The sequence below is a fragment of the Peromyscus eremicus genome, chromosome 14, assembly GCF_949786415.1.
Source record: "Peromyscus eremicus chromosome 14, PerEre_H2_v1, whole genome shotgun sequence".
In the NCBI taxonomy this organism is placed as follows: Eukaryota; Metazoa; Chordata; class Mammalia; order Rodentia; family Cricetidae; genus Peromyscus; species Peromyscus eremicus.
The window spans coordinates 1,710,961-1,730,003 of record NC_081430.1 but is presented as its reverse complement, the minus strand read 5'-3'; the positions used below and the strand labels follow the sequence as shown (position 1 = coordinate 1,730,003).

The 19,043-nt window shown below is 43.4% G+C and overlaps 1 protein-coding gene and 1 pseudogene across 1 annotated transcript in view; one reads left to right on the top strand and one right to left on the bottom strand.

The window, feature by feature from the left end:
• Positions 1-5,490: 5,490 nt before the first annotated feature.
• LOC131924550 (gem-associated protein 8-like) lies at positions 5,491-6,133 on the bottom strand (annotated as a pseudogene).
• Positions 6,134-11,026: 4,893 nt separating this feature from the next.
• Positions 11,027-19,043, top strand: part of Slc26a4 (solute carrier family 26 member 4) — a 50,203-nt gene continuing 42,186 nt past the window's right edge. The window contains exons 1-3 of the mRNA XM_059279674.1: positions 11,027-11,190; positions 13,057-13,196; positions 18,223-18,333. Of these exons, the coding sequence (XP_059135657.1) occupies positions 11,027-11,190; positions 13,057-13,196; positions 18,223-18,333 (415 nt within the window). The remainder of the gene's footprint in view (positions 11,191-13,056; positions 13,197-18,222; positions 18,334-19,043) is intronic.

Here is a 19,043-nt window from a genome sequence, read left to right as displayed (position 1 = left end):
TGAGAAACATTAGGTGACTTCTGCCAGCTGTCTCTGCCAATTCTTGCAATTTTTTAGAAGCTGCTTACTTCTACTTCCTGTTTTCTCAGGTAATATTATTTTCCTTGCTGGGTGGTGGTGGCACACGCCTTTAATCCCAGCACTGGGGAGGCAGAGGAAGGCGGATCTTTGTGAGTTCAAGGCCAGCCTGGTCTACATAGCGAGATCCAGGAAAGGTGCAAAGCTACACAGAGAAACCCTGTCTCAAAAAAAAAAAAATTATTTTCCTTTTCAGGTCTTTGATGGAGTTGAAGACTAGATAGTTACAGTTACAATCTCCTTGTGTCTTAGCTAAGAACATATTAGGTACTAGAGTCAGATTCTTCAGGATAGGACAGCTATTGGAGTAATCTTGGTAATTTGCCATTTACCTATGATCTGGACATTTCTGAACATTTAGCATGTCTTTCTTGTTTGATATTCTTGGTGGTTGTAGTTCCATTTTTGTTTATGTTATTACCCTTTGTTTCTCCTGGACAATACTTGATAATCATTCTTATTGTATATAGTTTGCATTAGGTTTAGAACCTTCTTATTTAGACAAAAAGGGGAAATGTAGTAGTATTTGCTCCGCCTGTGACCTTAGGCTATACAGTCCAAAGGAGGCAGTGCTTCTTAAAAAGAAAGGGAGGGGGTTATGAGGCCTGCTTCTTGCTTCCTGGAATGATCAGACTGCCAGGTGGATTTGCTCCTGGTCAGAACAGAGGATGACTTCAGCTGTTTACTTGGTTCTGTATTCATGACTGTATTTCCTCAATTTATATCCTAATAAACTCCCTAATACTCCTTAAGTAGACTCCCATGGATTTCTTGCTTTAAAAGAAAGTTTAATATCTATTTGTTTTTATTTTATGTATATGAGTGATTTCCTGCATGTATGTTTGTTTGTGTACCATGTGTAACTCCCCTCAAGGATATACCTCCAATTTCTTTCTGAAGACAAACTACTGGGCCCTACCCCTTCAAGCATTTCCTAATAGCATTACCAAAGACCAAACCTAACACATAAGGCTTTGGAAGGTGTTGGACTACTCAAGAACTTAGTGGATGCTTACCTCTCTACTCTCTCTCTTTAAAGGCCTGGTTCTCATGGCCACATACATTCAAAGGACATTTGGCTGCCATCTCCAGGTCTCACATATGTAAATTTCACTCACTCTACCACCCAGTTTATTTCTCTTTCCTGACTCAGTGTTTTTAGCCTTTCTGTTCCTTTTTCCAAGAGGACTGTCTCCTCGTCCTTCCAATATTTCTTCAAATGTCACCTCCACAAAAAAAAAGGTCTTCCCTGACCACTCGTTCTTAAGCAGCCCTCCTTCTCTGCATATTACACACTTGCTTCAACAAGAACACTGTGTGGGACCAGGGAGATGCTCAGTGGTAAAAATCACTCACTGCTCTTCCACATGACCTGTGTTTGAATCCTAGAACCTATGTTTGGAAGCTCACAGACACCTGTTTGTTTTTGTTTGTCAAGACAGGGTTTCTCTCTGTTGCCCTGGCTATCGTGGAATTTGCTTTTTTTAGGCCAGGCTGTCCTTGATCTCAGAGATCTGCCTTCTTCTGTCTCCTGAGTGTTGGGCCTAAAGATGTGTGCCACCATGCCCAGCTCTGAATTTATTTTTTTTTATTTTTGATGACTGACAGCCACTGCACATTAGAATACAAGTCCTCTGAGGGCATCAACTTTGTCAGACATGCTCATTGCAGCATATCCAATACTTATAAGTGTGTCTCATACAAGTGGGGGGCTCAATAAATACTCACAGAGTGGATGGATGAATGGACAGAATAAGTTAATGAGCAGAATACTTCAATATTCAACCAGCACTGTACAGTATTTAAGCAACATTCCCTTGTCTCCCTCCACGACACACTATAGGATTTATGGGATAAGATTGGCAGGGATAATTATAAAAGTTAAATACAATTAAAATAAACTTGGAAGAGTTCTCAAATTGTTTGTTGCTTAGATAAACTATGTCATTATTTCTTGATAGCAAGAGACAAATACAAATTAATTCGAACACTTATCAAATATGTGGTCTGAGAAATGTAGTGAATTATATTGTTATTGACATTAAAAATGTTTTAAGATGATGGGCTACCATATAAAATTTACCAAGAATTTAAAAAATTCTCTCTCTGTCTCTGACTTTTGCCCCAGCCAGCGGGGTCTCAACAGGGGCAACCCCACCTGAGGGAGAGAATGAAAGGGACAGGAGACACGAAAGAAGACAGCAAGACAGGGTTCTGATCAAGCTGCAAATTTTATTCTCCTCAGCAAGGCTTATATAGCATGGGATGAGGAGGGGGCAGGAAGGAGGAAAGGGGTGCAGGACATGCAGGACGTGCAGCTGAGGGGGGATGTGCAGGTTGTGAAGCTGCAGGATGTTGTGCTAGGTGATAAGGTTACTGGTCAGGGTCCATTGTTCTGTTGCTATGCTACCTGACCTACCTGACCACAGATGTTCTTTATCTTTGGGGGCATCTGGTTTAGGGCCTGTGGCTTGTTCTCTGGCCTAGCTAGTACTTTTCCATGGTTCATGTTTGGTCCCTGACAGACTTTCTTCCTGTGCCTCTTTCTTTCTGCATCTGTCTCTCCCTTATATATGCACATGTGTGTGTGTGTGTGTGTGTGTGTGTGTGTGTGTGTGTGTGTGTGTGTGTCTAGGCCAGAGGACATTTTTAGGTGCTATTTTTTAATTTTTGAGTCAAGATCTTTCATTGGCCTGGAACTCACAAAGTGGGGTAGGCTGACTGGCTACTGAGCCCAGGGGGATCCCCTTTACACTTTAGAGGCACCATACAAACTGAGCTATCTTCCCAGCTAAACTATGTCCCCATTTTAGTATCACAAGAGACATATTTCATTAAGGAACATAGCTTGTAAGCAGCAAGAGAAAAAAGTAATGGACAGGAGGCTGAAACAAGTCTGAAACTGTCTGGCTACAAAATAAACACAGGAAGTTACTCAAGGAAGGTGATCAGAAACCTTGGAAGTTTAAGTTCTCTTCTTGTATAAAAATGGCAGAATTTAACATCCATTGAGAAAATTAACAGGAACTTGTGGTGGTATTTTGTTCCCCAAAATATTGTGCACCCTAGTAAACTTTTCTGGGGTCAAAGAACAGAGCAGCCACTATATACAGAGGCTAGAAAATGGTGGCACACACACCGTTAATCCTAGCATTCCAGAGGCAGAAATCCCTCTGGATCTCTGTGAGTTCAAGGCCACATTGGAAACAGCCAGGCATGGTGACACATGCCTTTAATCCCAAGAAGTGAGCCTTTAATCCCAGGGAGTGATGGCAGATAACAGAAAGGTGTATAAGGCGTGAAGACCAGGAACTAACATCATTTGGCTGGTTGAGCTTTTAGGCTTCTAGTAGCAGTTCAGCTGAGATCCATTCGGATATGAGGACTCAGAGGCTTCCAGTCTGAGGAAACAGGATCAGCTGAGGAATTGGCGGGGTGAGGAAGCTGTGCCTTGTTCTGCTTCTCTGATCTTCCAGCATTCACCCCAATACCTGGCTTGGGTTTGATTTTATTAATAAGACCATTTAAGATTCATGCTACAGGAATTAAAAAGTAAAAATTCAGAATTATAGTTGAACTCCCTGGTCATTGTTTCTTCAGGGTATCTGTTGATCATCAGAGCCAGTCTGAAGTGTGAGCAGTGCTGACAGTGGGAATCACCATGATTTCCAAATATGGTCTCTTGACAGAAATGATTCAACTGAAGTCCACCTTAACATAATAAATAAGCTATGATACACTTCAAACATGAACAGTCATAAAAATCAGAATCAAGGTTTCTTTTAAAAACAGGACTCTTGGGGCTGGAGAGATGACTCAGCGGTTAAGAGCACTGACTGCTCTTCCAGAGATCCTGAGTTCAATTCCCAGCAACCACATGGTGGCTCACAACCATCTGTAATGAGATCTGGCGCCCTCTTCTGGCCTGCAGGCAAACATGCTGTATACATAATAAATAAATACATCTTAAAACAAAAATGAAAACAAAAAAACAGGACTCTTAGTGGACATGGTGGTGCATACCTTTAATCCCAGCACTTGGGAGGCAGAGGCAGGAATATTTCTGAGTTTGAGGCCAGCCTGGTCTACAAATGAGTTCCAGGGCAGCCAGGGCTACACAGAGGAACCCTGTCTTGGGCAGGGGTTGTGAAATCATTAGCATTTTTAAAAATTCTTCTGATTAATTAGATAATGGTTTAAATTTTAAGCATAAAATAATTCACACTACCGTGCTTCTTTTTAGACAAGAAAAATGTAGCCAGATTGATTGTCCTTGTTATCAAAGGACTAGCATCTTTTAAAGATGTATTTATTTTATTTTGTGTGTGTGTTTTGCCTTTATGTATGTCTGTACATCACATTTGTACCATGCCCACAGAAGTCAGAAGAGGGTGTTGGATCCTCTGGAACTGGAGTTACAGATGGTTATGAGCTACCACATAGGTGATAGGAACTGAACAAGTTCTTCTCCAAGAGCAGCAAATGCTCTTAACCACTGAACCATCACTTCAGTCCCTCAAATTATTTCTTATTGTACAGTCACTTAAAAGCATAGATATAATTATGAATTTACATAAATATCATGTCATTAATTCTAAGATGCCATTAATTCTAAAACAATTATTTTATGAATCACTAATACAGAAAATGCTGCCAGCCAGGCAGTGGTGGCGCACGCCTTTAATTCCAGCACTTGGGAGGCAGAGCCAGTCGGATCTCTGTGAGTTCGAGGCCAGCCTGGTCTACAGAGTGAGATCCAGGACAGGCTCCAAAGCTACACAGAGAAACCCTGTCTCGAAAAACAAAAAACAAACAAACAAACAAATGCTGCCAATTGGTATTTGCCTTACTGTACATTTACATCATTTTCAGAAGGATTCAAAGGGTTATAGTTGGAGAGAATATGTGGATTAGAGCCCAGTGTGGGGTGCACACCTGTAAGCTAGCATTTGGGAAGTGGAAGCAGGAGGATTTAAGAGTTTGAGGCTAGCTTGGGCTATATGAGAACTGGTGTCAAATAAAAGAATGAATGAATCAATGAATGAATGACATGTGCCCTAAGGCTTTTGTGTCATTTAAGATGTAAAGAAGGAAATTAAAAATGCAAACCATTAGGCAGTATCTCTTGGCAATAATTTCAGTGACCCTGACTCTGGTACAGAGAAAATCAAGAGCCAGTGCAGTACACACAATTATCATTTTATGCCAAGGGAGCATTTCTTGTGTTGGCAACAGTATACCTCCTGCTGACAGAATTCTAGGTGGCTGATAGATTTTATCAACTATGTTGGTAGACAGGCCTCTTTCACTGAAAAATGTCCAGGAGAGATGAAGAGAACATACCCAAAATTAAGAGGGAGAGGCCAGGAACTGTGTTCAGGAGGCATTCTGTAGGGTCCTTGTGCCCAGGACTCAGGACTTCAGGGGAATGACAGGCCAGTACTCAGGCTGTGTTTGTCATAGTACTTGTCAAACCCCAGCTGCATAGCTGTCAAAGCCCTGGCTCCATGGCCAGGACCTTGGGAGCACTGCCCCTATACAAGCACTTCATGTCACTCTCCGGGCTTCTCAGATGGGGGCTCCACAGACCAGGAGTGGTTGTAGGACAGGCCACGGTCAGTATTCACATAGTCATCCAGGCCATCAGCATCCAGCTGCTGGTATCACCATAGCCCTTCTTTCTCTGTGCCTCAGTCTCTACGAAGTACTGGCAGAGCTCACATTCTACTTCGTCATCTAAATCCAGCTCCAGCTCTTCCTTTTCATGCAGTGCTCACTTTCTTTTGTGGATGCCTGGGTTCTGCTGTCATGCAGAGGCTGCCAGGCCATGTGCTGCTCTTCCCAGCTCCAAGGATGCCTCGCCTCATAAGCAAGAGAGCTCCAGGGAAGAACTCCATAGGGGGAGAACCATGGAAAGTGAAATAGGAATCCCTAAACTTTCTGTAGGCATTCTGTGATTTTGAATCCAAACCACTGCATGATGATAATGTCCCCAGTATCTTGCACATACTCTGTGAGAATACCACGGTACAGTAGCTCTCCATTTTGATGCCATTACTGCTGTCTCCAATTGCAAAAGTTCAAGTGGGTTCGCAGCTTGAAGATCTCAGGCAGTGGGCAAGCACAGGCCTGGTTCTCAGTGTGTGTGTGTGTGTGTGTGTGTGTGTGTGTAGGGGTGGTGGTGAATTCTTAATAAGCTCTTGAATAAATGATATATAGATCTAATAGTAGGGTGGTCTTAAACTTCAAACGCTTGAGAGACAATGCTTTTTTTGCTGTTTGTTTTTTAGGATTGTTGTTGTTTATTTGTTTTTGAGACAGGATTCTGTAGCTGGAGAGTTCTCCAGTCCTGCCTGGCCCACGGTCAGGACAAAGCTCTCTCACCCGCCAGTCCCACAGCCGCTCAGACCCAACCAAGTAAACACACAGAGACTTATATTACTTATAAACTGTATGGCCGTGGCAGGCTTCTTGCTAACTGTTCTTATATCTTAAATCAACCCATTTTTATTAATCTATAAGTTGCCACGTGGCTCATGGCTTACCGGTATCTTAACATCTTCTCATGGCGATGGCTGGCAGCGTCTCTCTGCCTATCAGCCTTCCACTTCCCAGAATTTTCTTTTTTTGCTTGTCCCACCTATACTTTCTGCCTGGCTACTGGCCAATCGGTATTTTATTTATACAGAATGATATCCACAGCAGGATCAGGACATTATGTAGCTCCAGTTGGTCTGGAACTTCTTTATTTTATTTTATTTTATGTGCATTAATGGTTTGCTTACATGTATGTCTGTGTGAAGGTGCTGGATCCCCTCAAATTATGGTTACAGACAGTTGTGAGCTGCCATGTGGGTGCTGGCAATTGAACCCAGGTCCTGCTGTGGGATGGTCTGTATGTCAAGTGTGTTGCTGATTGGTCAGTAAATAAATCACTGATTGGCCATTGGCTAGGCAGGAAGTATAGGCGGGACTAACAGAGAGGAGAATTGAGAGAACAGGAAGCTGGGTGAGGGGACACTGCAGCCGCCATCAGGACAAGGAAGATGTAAAGTACCGGTAAGCCACAAGCCATGTGGCAAAATAAAGATTAATAGAAATGGGCTAAATATAAGAGTAAGAGCTAGACAATGACAGGCCTGAGCTAATGGCCAAGCAGTTTAAATAATATAAGAGTTTGTGTGTTTATTTTGTAAATGGGCTCTGGAACTGGCGGGACTTGGTGGCGGGAGCTGGAGAGAAATTCTCCAGCAACAAATGGCGCCCAACGTGGGGCGCCAGATATTGGTGAAATTATTTAGGCCACTCCACGTAGTTAAAAGGAGATTTATTTAATGGCGTAACTTACAAATTAAGGGATAGGTAGGTCGCGGGGTCTGGGGAAGGTGTATCACAGTCCAGCGGTGTTCTCTGGAGCTCTCCTCTGTCTACCTCCACCATCCAGCGTCCTGGAACCAAGAGAGCGTTCGCCGATCCGGATCTCGGGTCCCCAGGCGCCTCCCTTGGCCCCGCCTTGTAGGCGTGACAGTTGCCGAAGTCTCAATGGGGGTTGGAACTTCCAGAACAAAGCTGGAATGGCTACCCACTACAAGGTCCTCTGGAAGAGGAGCCAGTGCTCTTAACCTCTGAGCCATTTCTCCAGCCCAGGCCTGGAACTTTCTACGTAGACCAGGCTGACCCTGAAATTCTGGCTCTATTCCTGCCTCTGCCTCCTGAGTGCTGAGATGACAGCAGTGTGCTACCTCACCTGGCCTTTAAATCAGCAATAACTGAGAAGTATCATAAGGTAGCAATATTGCCCTCTGATGTCTATTTTGAAGTGACACACTCACTTCTTTGGAAAAAAAACTCTGAATGTGATTAAATTCTGGCAAATAAGACCCACCTACTTCTATGTGAAACAGGTGAGACTTGATTTGTAAAGCCAATGTGAGTAATCTGAGGAGGTTAATGTAACTAGTGAGATGCACAGCAGCTGTGTTTACCTCACATTCTTCCCTGGTTTTATGTTTTATTTATTCATTTATTTTTAATTTACTTACTTATTTTGTGTGGGGGCATATGGAGATCAGATGACAACTTGTAGGAGGCAGTTCTTTTTTTCTTGTAGGTCCCAAGGACCAAAGTCAGGTCATCAGGCTTGGCAGCAAGTGCCTTTTACCCAGTGAACCATCTAGCTGACCCACTCAGCTATTTAAAAGATAGCCAAAGTCTTGCAGCTATGAGAAAAGTAATTCTATGGTCTTATCAAATCCTATAATGCAGATGCTATTCTGTTCATGGATGTTTGTTTTTGCTATAGAAAATACTTTTAATGGGATAGGTAAAACAGTATCGATGTTCAGATACAGAACATAATACACAGTGGTGCTTAAACCAAATTCTAAAAAAAGTTTTATTACATTTTATTTACTTTTTTTGTGAGTATGAAAGTAACACAGAATGCTGTAGGAGTCAGAGAATAACTCACAGGAGCAGGTTCTCTGCTGAGAATTGAACTCAGGTCGGCAGGGCAGTCTTGGTGGCAAGTTTCTTATTCACTGAGTGATCTCACAACTCCCCAAATTCTTTCTCAGTATTATTAATTTTTCTACAATAGTATACAAAATATTACATTTCATTAATACATCTGTAGTGGGTAGCCATTCCAGCTTTGGTCTGGAAGTTCCAACCCCCATTGAGGCTTCGGTAACTATCACGCCTACAATGTGGGGCCAAGGGAGGGCCCTGAAGACCGGAGATCAGAATGGGCCCCGCGGAGGCCCTCTTCCTTCTTGGACCAGGGATGCTAGAGGTAGACCCAGGAGAGTTCTCCAGAGAACACCACCAGACTGCTCTGCGTCTTTCACAGAACCCTACCTATCCCTTCATTTGTAAGTTACGCCATTAAATAAATCTCCCTTTTAACTACGTGGCCTTAATAATTTCACCAATATACATCTTCACACATATCATTATTATCACTGAACCAAATTCTTACAGCGTGTCAGCTACTTCTCTGTTTCTATGACCAAAAGCAATTTAGAGAGGAAACTTATTTTTGGCTGATGGTTCCAGAGGGTCAAAGTCCATAATGATCGTAAGGCATGACAACGGGTAGGAAGCTGGATAGTCACATTTTGACTGTGTACAGGCGGCAGAGAGCAGATTGGAAGCGGGACAAGGTTTCTTCCATCTTTAATAGTTTTTAAATCTCTCTCTCTCTCTCTCTCTCTCTCTCTCTCTCTCTCTCTCTCTCTCTCTCTCTCTCCCTCCACCCTCTCAGTTGCACAACCTGGTCTCAAACTCATGGACTCAAGTGACCCTCCCATCTCTGCCTCCAAAGTCTCCTGAGACTATAGGTTTGTGCCACCGTGCCTGGCTGGTTCTTGACCTCTTTGGGTCAAGTAATCCTTTGAAAATCTGTTGAAAGCTGGTGACTCATTCATCCCTCATGGGGGGGAAACCACACATGCTTGCAACATATTGACTAGGGGATTTACACTAGAGTTCTCCTAAGAGAAATTTTATTTCCGGGAATTTATAAAATTGTCATGGTCTGTGTTTCCCAAGTGAGTGGCTGAACTTGGTGTCCAGAGCGTCCATACTTTTGAGCCTCTTCTGCATTTGCTTCAGAATAGTAACCAGGCATGAATGATCTGAAGTTCCAAACCCTTCTGACCTTATTTTAACCATGCATTAGTTTCAGCCAGATTCCCAATAGAATACAAAACAGGATAGATCGGAATCCCCCACTCTTCCTTGTCTTGATTCTTGCTTGTCCCAGTGGATCACCTCCTGATTATCTAGTTGGAGGAGAACAAATCAAAGAGTCAAAGAGGCAGGTGAGAACCGGACCGCCCACACACCCGAGTTTGTGCATTAGACACATGCACAAAAGTGAAAAGAATTTGCCTCTTCAGCATACCCACTGTTCTTTACTTGGTGTAAGTTAGCCTGGACCAGGCTGTGGATTCTAACAGCCTAGGAACCAGGGTCCCCCAACATGGAAGCTCTGGCCTGTCCCTAGTAGTCGTGGTATGAATGAAGATCTGGTGGCCCCTGTGAAACAAGCGTTAAGAGTCACAGCCCGTTGGGTTTGGGAAAGGGAAAGCGCAGGAGAGGTAGGGTTTTTTGTTTTGTTTTGTTTTGTTTTGTTTGTTTGTTTGTTTGTTTGTTTTTGTTCCTGGTTAAGATTCATGGGGAAAGATTGCTCTCTTTGCGTCCTTCCGTTCGACCAAGGTGTCTGTTGCTCCATAAATAATGCGTCCTACTGCTTTGGTGAGCACTATAAAGGCAGCAGGAAGACTGTTCCCAGGGCATTCCGGGCAGGCAGAGAGCACAGGAGCCCAAACAGGTGAGTTCATTGCAGAAGACGCAGTCGGCTACACCCCGCCCTGTTGTAACTCTCTAGGGATGGGACTGGTCAGGCGCCGCTGGGCAAGGCAGGAGAGGCATCAGAAAAGGCGAGACAAAAGGAAACTAGGGATAGGACCCGGAAAGCCGCTGTTTCTTTCCCCAAGCGGGACCGCACTGCTGCAGCCCAGAGTGTGCGTGGAGCTGCCTCGCCTACCGAGTGCAGGGAAAGGGAGTACGTGACCCTTTCCCTGTCTCACGGGCCCGGGTCCGGTCCAGGGGAGATTTCAGAACGCGGACAGCGCCTGACTGCCCAGGGAGGGCACCCAGTCCAACAACCAAAGTCCCCAAAGTGAGGCTCACTCCCTGGACATTCCCGGGTATCTAGTGTGGGAGACACTGGAGTGCTCAGTTGCTGTCCTTCAGGTGGCCGTAGGGGCGGTTTGTCGCCAGCACCAAGGACTGCAGGATCGGACCGGCTCTCTAGCGCGGCCACAACAGGTGTCACCCGCGGCTGCTCCCAGGTGCCAGCTGCGGACTGCTTGCCCGGTGCTTCCGAGTGTCTTTTCTCATCGCCTCCCCTCCCGACCCGTGGTCCTCGGGTTCGCAGGCCATGGCAGCGCCGAGCAGCAGGTCGGAGCCGCAGCAGCTCGCCGAGTACAGCTGCAGCTACGTGGTGTCGCGGCCAGTGTACAGCGAGCTCGCCTTCCAGCATCAGCGCGAGCGGCGCCTGCAGGAGCGCAGGACGCTGCGGGACAGCCTGGCGCGGAGCTGCAGGTACAGGGGCAGCCGGCAAGTGCCGGGGCGACACTCCCGGGAAAGAAGCGCGTGCCCGGCGGTGCGGTGCGGCGTACCCGCGGCTCTCGCTCCGCGCTCGCTCTTCTCGCACAGTTCCAAGACAGAGGTGGAATTACTCCAACTTTGTCTGGAGAAACTCCCTATTGGAGAAGGGGGTGTCCGGTCATGACACCACTCCAGTTTCACTTTTTCTCTTTTTCCCTTTTCAATGAAATCTGAAAGGCACCTTGGGGTCCAGTGGCTGCGTGCTTCCTTCTTGTGAAGGCCAGGCTAGGGGAAAGCGGTAGGAAAGGAGCTCATAGCAACCGATGATGGACAAGCCTGGCCACACCAGGGTCAGGGGCGCTTTCAGAGGCCTGGAATCAAAGCTAGGAGACAGGTGTTCCAAGTGCTTCAGGAAGCAGTGGGTTCCCAAACCCCAATGAGCCCCAGAACCAGACACCATAAACTTAAAAAACTTGGCAGACACTCACATAATCGCCAGATTTTCTTCTTAAAAACACTCTACCTAATATTTAAAGTATATGCAAAATAGACAGAGAATATGTTAATACCCGAGATTTTACTATTATCCCCTTCAGTAATGATCATTATGAGATTAGCTCATCTTATCTCACTCACCGCCACTCACTTGCTTCCTCTAGCATTATTTTAATATACTATTTTGTTAATTCTTTGAAGTTTGTTTTGTTTTGTTTTTCGAGGCAGGCTTTCTCTATTTAGTCCTGGCTGTACTGGAATTCACTCTGTAAACCAGGCTGGCCTCGAACTCAGAGATCCGCCTGCCTCTGCCTCCCAAATGCTGGGATTAAAGGCATGGGCTCCAGCATTATTTTTTAAAATCCCATGTATTGGATTTTCTGTTACCATTCTCCCTTGGTATCTATAAGGGATTGGCTTTTAGGAGCCCCATAACAGACCACTCAAATTTCCAAGTTCCATATATATAGTAGCTTAAATGTCTGCATATAATCCATACACCCTCCAGTAGTTTCAACTATCTCTAGACTATTTATAGTACCTAATACCATGTAACTGCACTGTTAACCACTGTCACACTGTAAAATTTAGGAAATAAGGGGGAAACCCACATTTTCTTACTTTTATCTGTAATAGGTTGAACTCACAAAACCATGTGTCAGATAAGGAGGGACCACCATACATTTTTTTACTGTGTACCTCCAAGGATTTAAAAATATATAATTATGTCTTATTATCCACCTAAAATAATCCCTTAATATCAAACTTGGATGACCTATTAAACTTTGCAATTATTTCATAAATATAATTTTAAAAAATACCTTTAAAAAGTGGAAGTCCTATCTATTGGCATTTTTCTTCTTATCTATAGATTGTTAAATTTACAATTGCTAAGTGACACATGGTACAAAGTATAAATTCATCACACTACAAGTTTTGTTAAAAGTGGCTCTAAGCTTGTATTGCCAAAATAGCTCTGTGTTTATTTTTCTTTAAAGAAGGCAATGCCCATGTTAGGAGCCTAAAAATTAATCTCACACAGAGACTCCACACTGATCAGTTTCTGACTGGGTCAGAAAATGAGTTCTTGTGTAGGGATATTTTCTCAGAGGATTAAAAATGTAGATGAAGTGGGAGACATTTAATCCTCTGTTTGTTTCTTAGAACAGTTCATTTGAAAGGATAGATACAGTTCTTGGCAAAACCATTGCAAGCACTTCAGTGTCAGTATTTTCCTCATGGAACTAATTTTTTTCTGACTAGTTATTTTTTAAAAAGCTGCAGAATTTGGTTCATGACTTTGTGATTTGCAACTGGTTATAGTCAAAACTGGATCAGACATCCTATTTTCCTGCTTTTTGACAGTTGCTCAAGAAAGAGAGTCTTTGGTATACTGAAGACTCTCCTGCCCATATTGGACTGGCTCCCCAAATACAGAGTCAAGGAATGGTTGCTGAGTGACATCATCTCTGGAGTTAGCACTGGGCTAGTGGGTACCCTGCAAGGTAAGATGCTGGTGGACAGGTCTCGAGTGATGGTGAGTTACTGTCTCTTCCCCACTCCTCTCGCCATGGACCGAGTGCTCACTCTCCTCTCAAGGACTTCACCCTTTCTCTAAGGTGCCTTAGTAGAAAGAATCACCTATATTCTCCTCTTTCATAAAGATATTTTCCTAGGAAACATTGTTGTTTCTCTAGTTGTGTGGCTCCAGGTTACAGGGATGTCCCAAGCCAGAGATCCCCAAAGATACTGAGCACAGTACACAGAAAGAAATGTGCATCGTGGTATGTACTCACATAGCTAAAGTTTTGGAAAGTAATACAAATAATATGCTCTGATATTCTCTATTATGTTCTGATGGTTTTTAAAAACTAATTCTTGAAGCTCACTGGATTACTTTATTTCCGTCCCCTGTACAGATCTTGACCTGCAGTGTGAAAGCACTCTAAAGGAAAGAGAGAAGTATCTTAGCTTGGGTTGTACTCCCCAGTTCACCAAAGCTTCCACATCATGACAACAGAACTCATTTATTTGGTATAATTTACAGACTACCTAGTGGGTTGCAGAACTAGGAAAATTATCAAGACTAAGATGCATTGAAGGAGCTCATAGCTTATTTGGTGTAGGGGGTGGGCATGTGGAGAAATAGCTTGAAATAGACTATTTTAGAAGCTTGTAATAAACGTTAGGCAATGTTGTGCATTAAAATCTGGCTGTGTCCAGGCAATGGTGGCATATGTTTTTAATCCCAGCACTTAGGGGGCAGAGGCAGGTGGATCTCTATGAGTTCCAGGCCAGACTGGTATACAAAGAGAGTTCCAGGACAGTCAGGGCTACACAAAGAGACCCCTGTCTCAAAAAAATAGAACAAAAAATAAAAAAGTGTGCATCACTACTGCCCAGCTGCAGAATTCTTTACTTGGTGCTTTTTTATGGCACGAAGGCTGCTAATACTTGACAAGCTAAGGATTACTCAAGTTTACTCAGAGCAGGCACAAGGACATCCCCACAGAGAAGGAAAAGGTTCTACAGCCCCAGTGTGGAGCCTCAGTTGGACCCAGTATTCTCTATATCCCAAAGGTGAGGGGTGGGGCATGTTCTATACTGTGGCTCTAAAGTCTGTAAAGTGAGTTGGCTGTGATGGTGCATGCCTTCAATCTAGCACTTGGGAGGCAGAGGCAGGTGGGTCTTGAAGTTTGAAGTCAGCCTGGTCTACACAGAGAAATCCTGTCTCAAAAAAAAAAAAACCACTAAATAAATGCCATAAAGTGGCAGCATCCAGGGCTCCTCGGGAACAGGAGCCTTCTCCATCCCATGGCTGTTGAGGCCCTGTATACCACAGTGATCAGCTATAGTAGGTAGCTCAATCAATATTTAGTGAAAAGGACTGAACTTCATTCCTGGCAATAAATCATTTGTATACATGAAAAATGTGGGGTTTTTTTAAGAGCCCAGGCATTCTCAGTTGTCATAGACAAGTGTATTATGAAGATAAATTTTACCACTGGGAGGTGGAATTCAGTGGCAGAGTGCTTGGCTGGGATGCATGGGGTCTTAGATTTAACACCCAGCAGGGAGAAAAGAGACAAATTTTGCTTAATATGTATCAGATACATTTCCTTTCATTCTCATATGAACTCTGAGAGAGGGGTACTATTATCATAGCCCCTTTAACAATGAGAAATCTGTTAATTCTTGCCCAGACCTTGGCGTGGGTGAGTGCTAGTGCTGGGACTTGAATCCTGTCTGACCCTACATTCTTAACTTGTACACTGCAGTTCCTCATTTTAGAGATGGCTTGTTTTCCAGAAATAATGATATAAACTTATCTTTGCTAGGTGTGTTTCTGGAAGGTAAATTTGGCTCACACGCGCTTGCTTATCGCTCATGCACATAATAACCTTCTATGGCTCATTCTGTACTTCAGGAATTCAGCCATCACTAACAGACACAGACCTTGTGGATCGAGTCCAATGGTAGAGGAAGGAATAGAGCATGATAGGCGCTCATTTGGGAAGGAAGGGCTATTTTATAGACTGTGGGTAAGGAAGGCCTAGCTGAAGAGAAGAGATTTAGACAGAGCCAGGAGATGACTGGGAGCCACCCATGTGATAGCCGAACTAAAACGGCCACGTAAAGATGCAAAGGACCTGAGGACAAACAGCGAGGAAAAGGAGAAATCTGATGTGGTGATTGTGTTGGGGAGGGTCACTGTTGATGTGATCTGAGATAAGACTGGACAAGGCCAGGGTTTGGGTGAAGCAAGGAAACACTCTCAGGGGCCTGATTAAATAATGTTCCCAAGGCAGCTCATTGCTTCATCCTAAACCCAGCCCTGAAGGTAGGTTTGCCACCTTGAGCTGGATCAGACAGGACTTAGAGAGCGCTGCAAGATATGAAATACATTCTGCAGCAGCCATCATCATTATGTTCTGGTAAGTGCAGCTGAAAATCAGGCAGCTCAGCCAGGCAGTGGAAAGGCACACTTGCAAGGAAACGCAACTGGCTCACCAGGCCAAGCTCAGTTCCTGCTGGGGCTTGGGATCAGGAACGTTTTAAGCATTGGTTAGTCTTGGTGCAACGCTTCCATCAAGATTATGTACTTGCTTGAAAGCTATTCTGGAGCACATGAATGTCTGGGGGTGGGGGGGGCGGTTCCAGGTGAAAGGAAGGAGTTGGGATGAAGGCAAGGGAACATTTATGAAATCCCATGGGCTGAGCTGACCCAGGATGGAAGTGAGGGCAAGATGGCACAGTGGTGTGGACAGAGTGGTTGGTTCAGAGAAGTCTTATGATGATAAAGTGATGGATGCCTCAGTAAAGATTCCAGAGTACGTAGGCTAGAGGGCTCCAGGCCACAGCTAATGAGAGCTAGGCTCAAATGGGGACTTTGGAGGCTATACTGCAACTCCAGTGGTGACAGAGTCTATGACTTGCTTGCTAGCTGGCCCCTTGAAGTGCTGGGAGACGAGTCTGGGTTTGCTCAGGGTATGGGGTCTTTTGATTCCTAATATTAAAAAGTAAATTTCTATTAAGCAACAAAAGACCTACAAGCCCTTTTATTGGAGTCTTTACTCATAGCTATAGGGAGTTTCCTGTCTGGTTTTTATCTTGGGCATTAATTGATTTACTTAATACATAATAGGAATCTATTTCTCAGTTTTTAAAGCTAAGGAGTCTGAAGTCATGACCTGTTGGGTTGTATCCTCACATGGTGGAAGGCCTTTCCTTTCAGATGGTTTCAATTTAGCTTACACGCCACCATCCTATCCAGCCTATGCACCAACAGAGAGTTCACACTTTCAATCAACAGTTTAGGTTTCTTTACGAACCATATTATATCAAAAATGTTGTACCTAGTTCCTTTGTAACTAAGATAACTATGTTGTACACAAATAAAAGTTACCCTAAATAGACAGTGTGTATGAAAACTGAAAACATCCCTGTTTCCCAGGCATATTAAGATGTGTAGGCAGAAGCTCAGAGAAGAGAAAAGAAGAGATCCAGCACCTTGTTCAGGAAACGCCCAGTTTGAGGACTTGAAAACTGTCCTTAGGAAACAGGCAGGCTGTGCCTTCATGCTCTGTTCCTTTTCCTATTGTGTTCCTGGGAGAGCACTTGTTGCACTTGCTAGCAGTAACCTGGGTATTAAAGAAGCGCCCCCCAGGGGGTCGGAGGATGATAGCTCAGCAGTGAAGAGCCCTTGCTGCCCAAGCATGGGGGTCTGAGTGTAAGTCCCCAGAACCTGTGTAAAAAGCAGGGTGCTTTCACACCAGCACTGTGAAGGGGCAGAGACTGGAAGACTGCTGCAGCCTGCTGACAGCCTAGGATAGCTCCAGGTTCAGTGAGACCTGCAGAGCAGAGCATCTGATGCCTTCCTTAGCCTCTAGTGTCCTGAGCACACACGTGTGTGTAAATCACACACACATACAAAATTTTCAAAAAATCAATGCATCTATATGAGGACCTGGTTTGACCCCCAGGACACAAACTGTAGAGAGAACCAACTCTCCGAAGTTCTGCTCTCGCCTTCACACACATGCTGTGGTGCACACACCTACTCCTGACTGGCTTCACAACACAAAATAAATTAAAATGTAACTTTTTAAAGTTTTACTTTATATTTGGTTGTGTTAGGGAAACATATTTCTTTATATTACATCAATTCTATTCCACTCCCCTCCAAAAACACACTACAACATAGAATCATCGTGTTTAAGTATAACTTAGCTAACTGTTTCCTTATTGGGAAATATTCATTCAGTAGATAAATATAAGTGCAAATGTGTTGGGTTATTTAGGTTGTTAGTAAGTTTTAAAAATCATTATGAATAATCCTCTATTAATGACTCAGGAGTCAAAGGGTTGAATTTTTACTCCTAATGTGTGAATTATGGAGATATACCATGTGTTAAGGCATGCTGACTACTGAAATGTTTAACTAGGAAAGAATGTCATTATCCTTTTCCAACTCCCATGTCCACTGAAATGTTGGTTTCTCCATAGCCTAAGATTCATAGCCCAGAGGCTGCCTGGCATAGCCCACTGGTGGGTCAGCCTCCCTCATCAGGGTAGAGTTGTCTTGTTTTTTTTTTTTAATCTAACTTCTGTTCTTTAGCAAAGAAAGATAAAGTGCAATGATGCCTGCATCCTTCAGAACATAGAGAAATATGAGTTCATAGGGAACTATTCACATAAGCTGGTCTGGGCTTTGGGACTGGATTAACCAAATTATACCAGAACTGATTTAATTATTTTCCAACTGATATCATCAGCCAGTGACTGAATTACTGAGCAATGGAGTCAGTTCATCTGAGCAGGGGATGGGTGTAGAAACCTTCATTATCCCAGCCAAGTCATATTCCACATCTTAGCCTAGCCGAGGTCTGCATGCAAAACAAGAAAACCACACAGGACCAGCTGATATTTTGAATCCATAAACTGAGTATGTCTATGAAAAAGCATTTCTTTGTGGGTAAAAACGTGCTGTAGTTTTTGTTTGTGACTCTTACTGTGTTGGTTGTGTCTTAGGGATGGCTTATGCTCTGCTGGCTGCAGTTCCTGTTGAATATGGTCTCTACTCTGCCTTTTTTCCTATCCTGACGTATTTTGTCTTTGGGACATCAAGACACATCTCAGTTGGTAATTACAAGCATATTTTACAGCTATATTTGTTCATCTGTAAAATGTTTCTGCTATGCTATATATACAATGCCTCCAGACCTTTGCCAATGAGTCCTAGAGGAACCAAACTTCAGGGAGTTGCTTTATTAAATGGCATTGTTAGCTTTATACATAACTGTGCTTTTAAAAAATGCAATTGAAAGACTGAAAATTAAAGCTTACTTTTGAGTTTTATCACAGCTTAAAATTTTTAAATGTAATGAAATTGACTCTATATTTAAAAGTGATCTCTTCCAATATATGACAGAGAAAAAAATCTTTACCGGATCTAAATCCACTTACATCACTAGGTTAAATTTGCATTTACTGAATTATGGTCACCAAATACACATTTGTTATTTTATAAAGAAACATATTTATTTCAGTAAGGAATATTGGAAGACTGGCAAAATCCTGCCAACACAATTTAGAAAAAGTTTTGTATTACTTCTTGACATGACTCACAGTGGGTTTTCCTTTCATTGCTAACATTCAAGGTAGTTTTTTTTTTCTGGAATATTCTAGCAAATAAATGTTTTGATATAATTTTATGTGACTTTGACATCAGCAATGAAGATAATTTTGCTTATACATCCATGTGCTGGTGAGGTATATTTTCTGGATGACCCTCTTGAGACAAAGGTAGTCCCATCCTCAACTGCATCCTACGCCCTTGTGCATGATGGTGT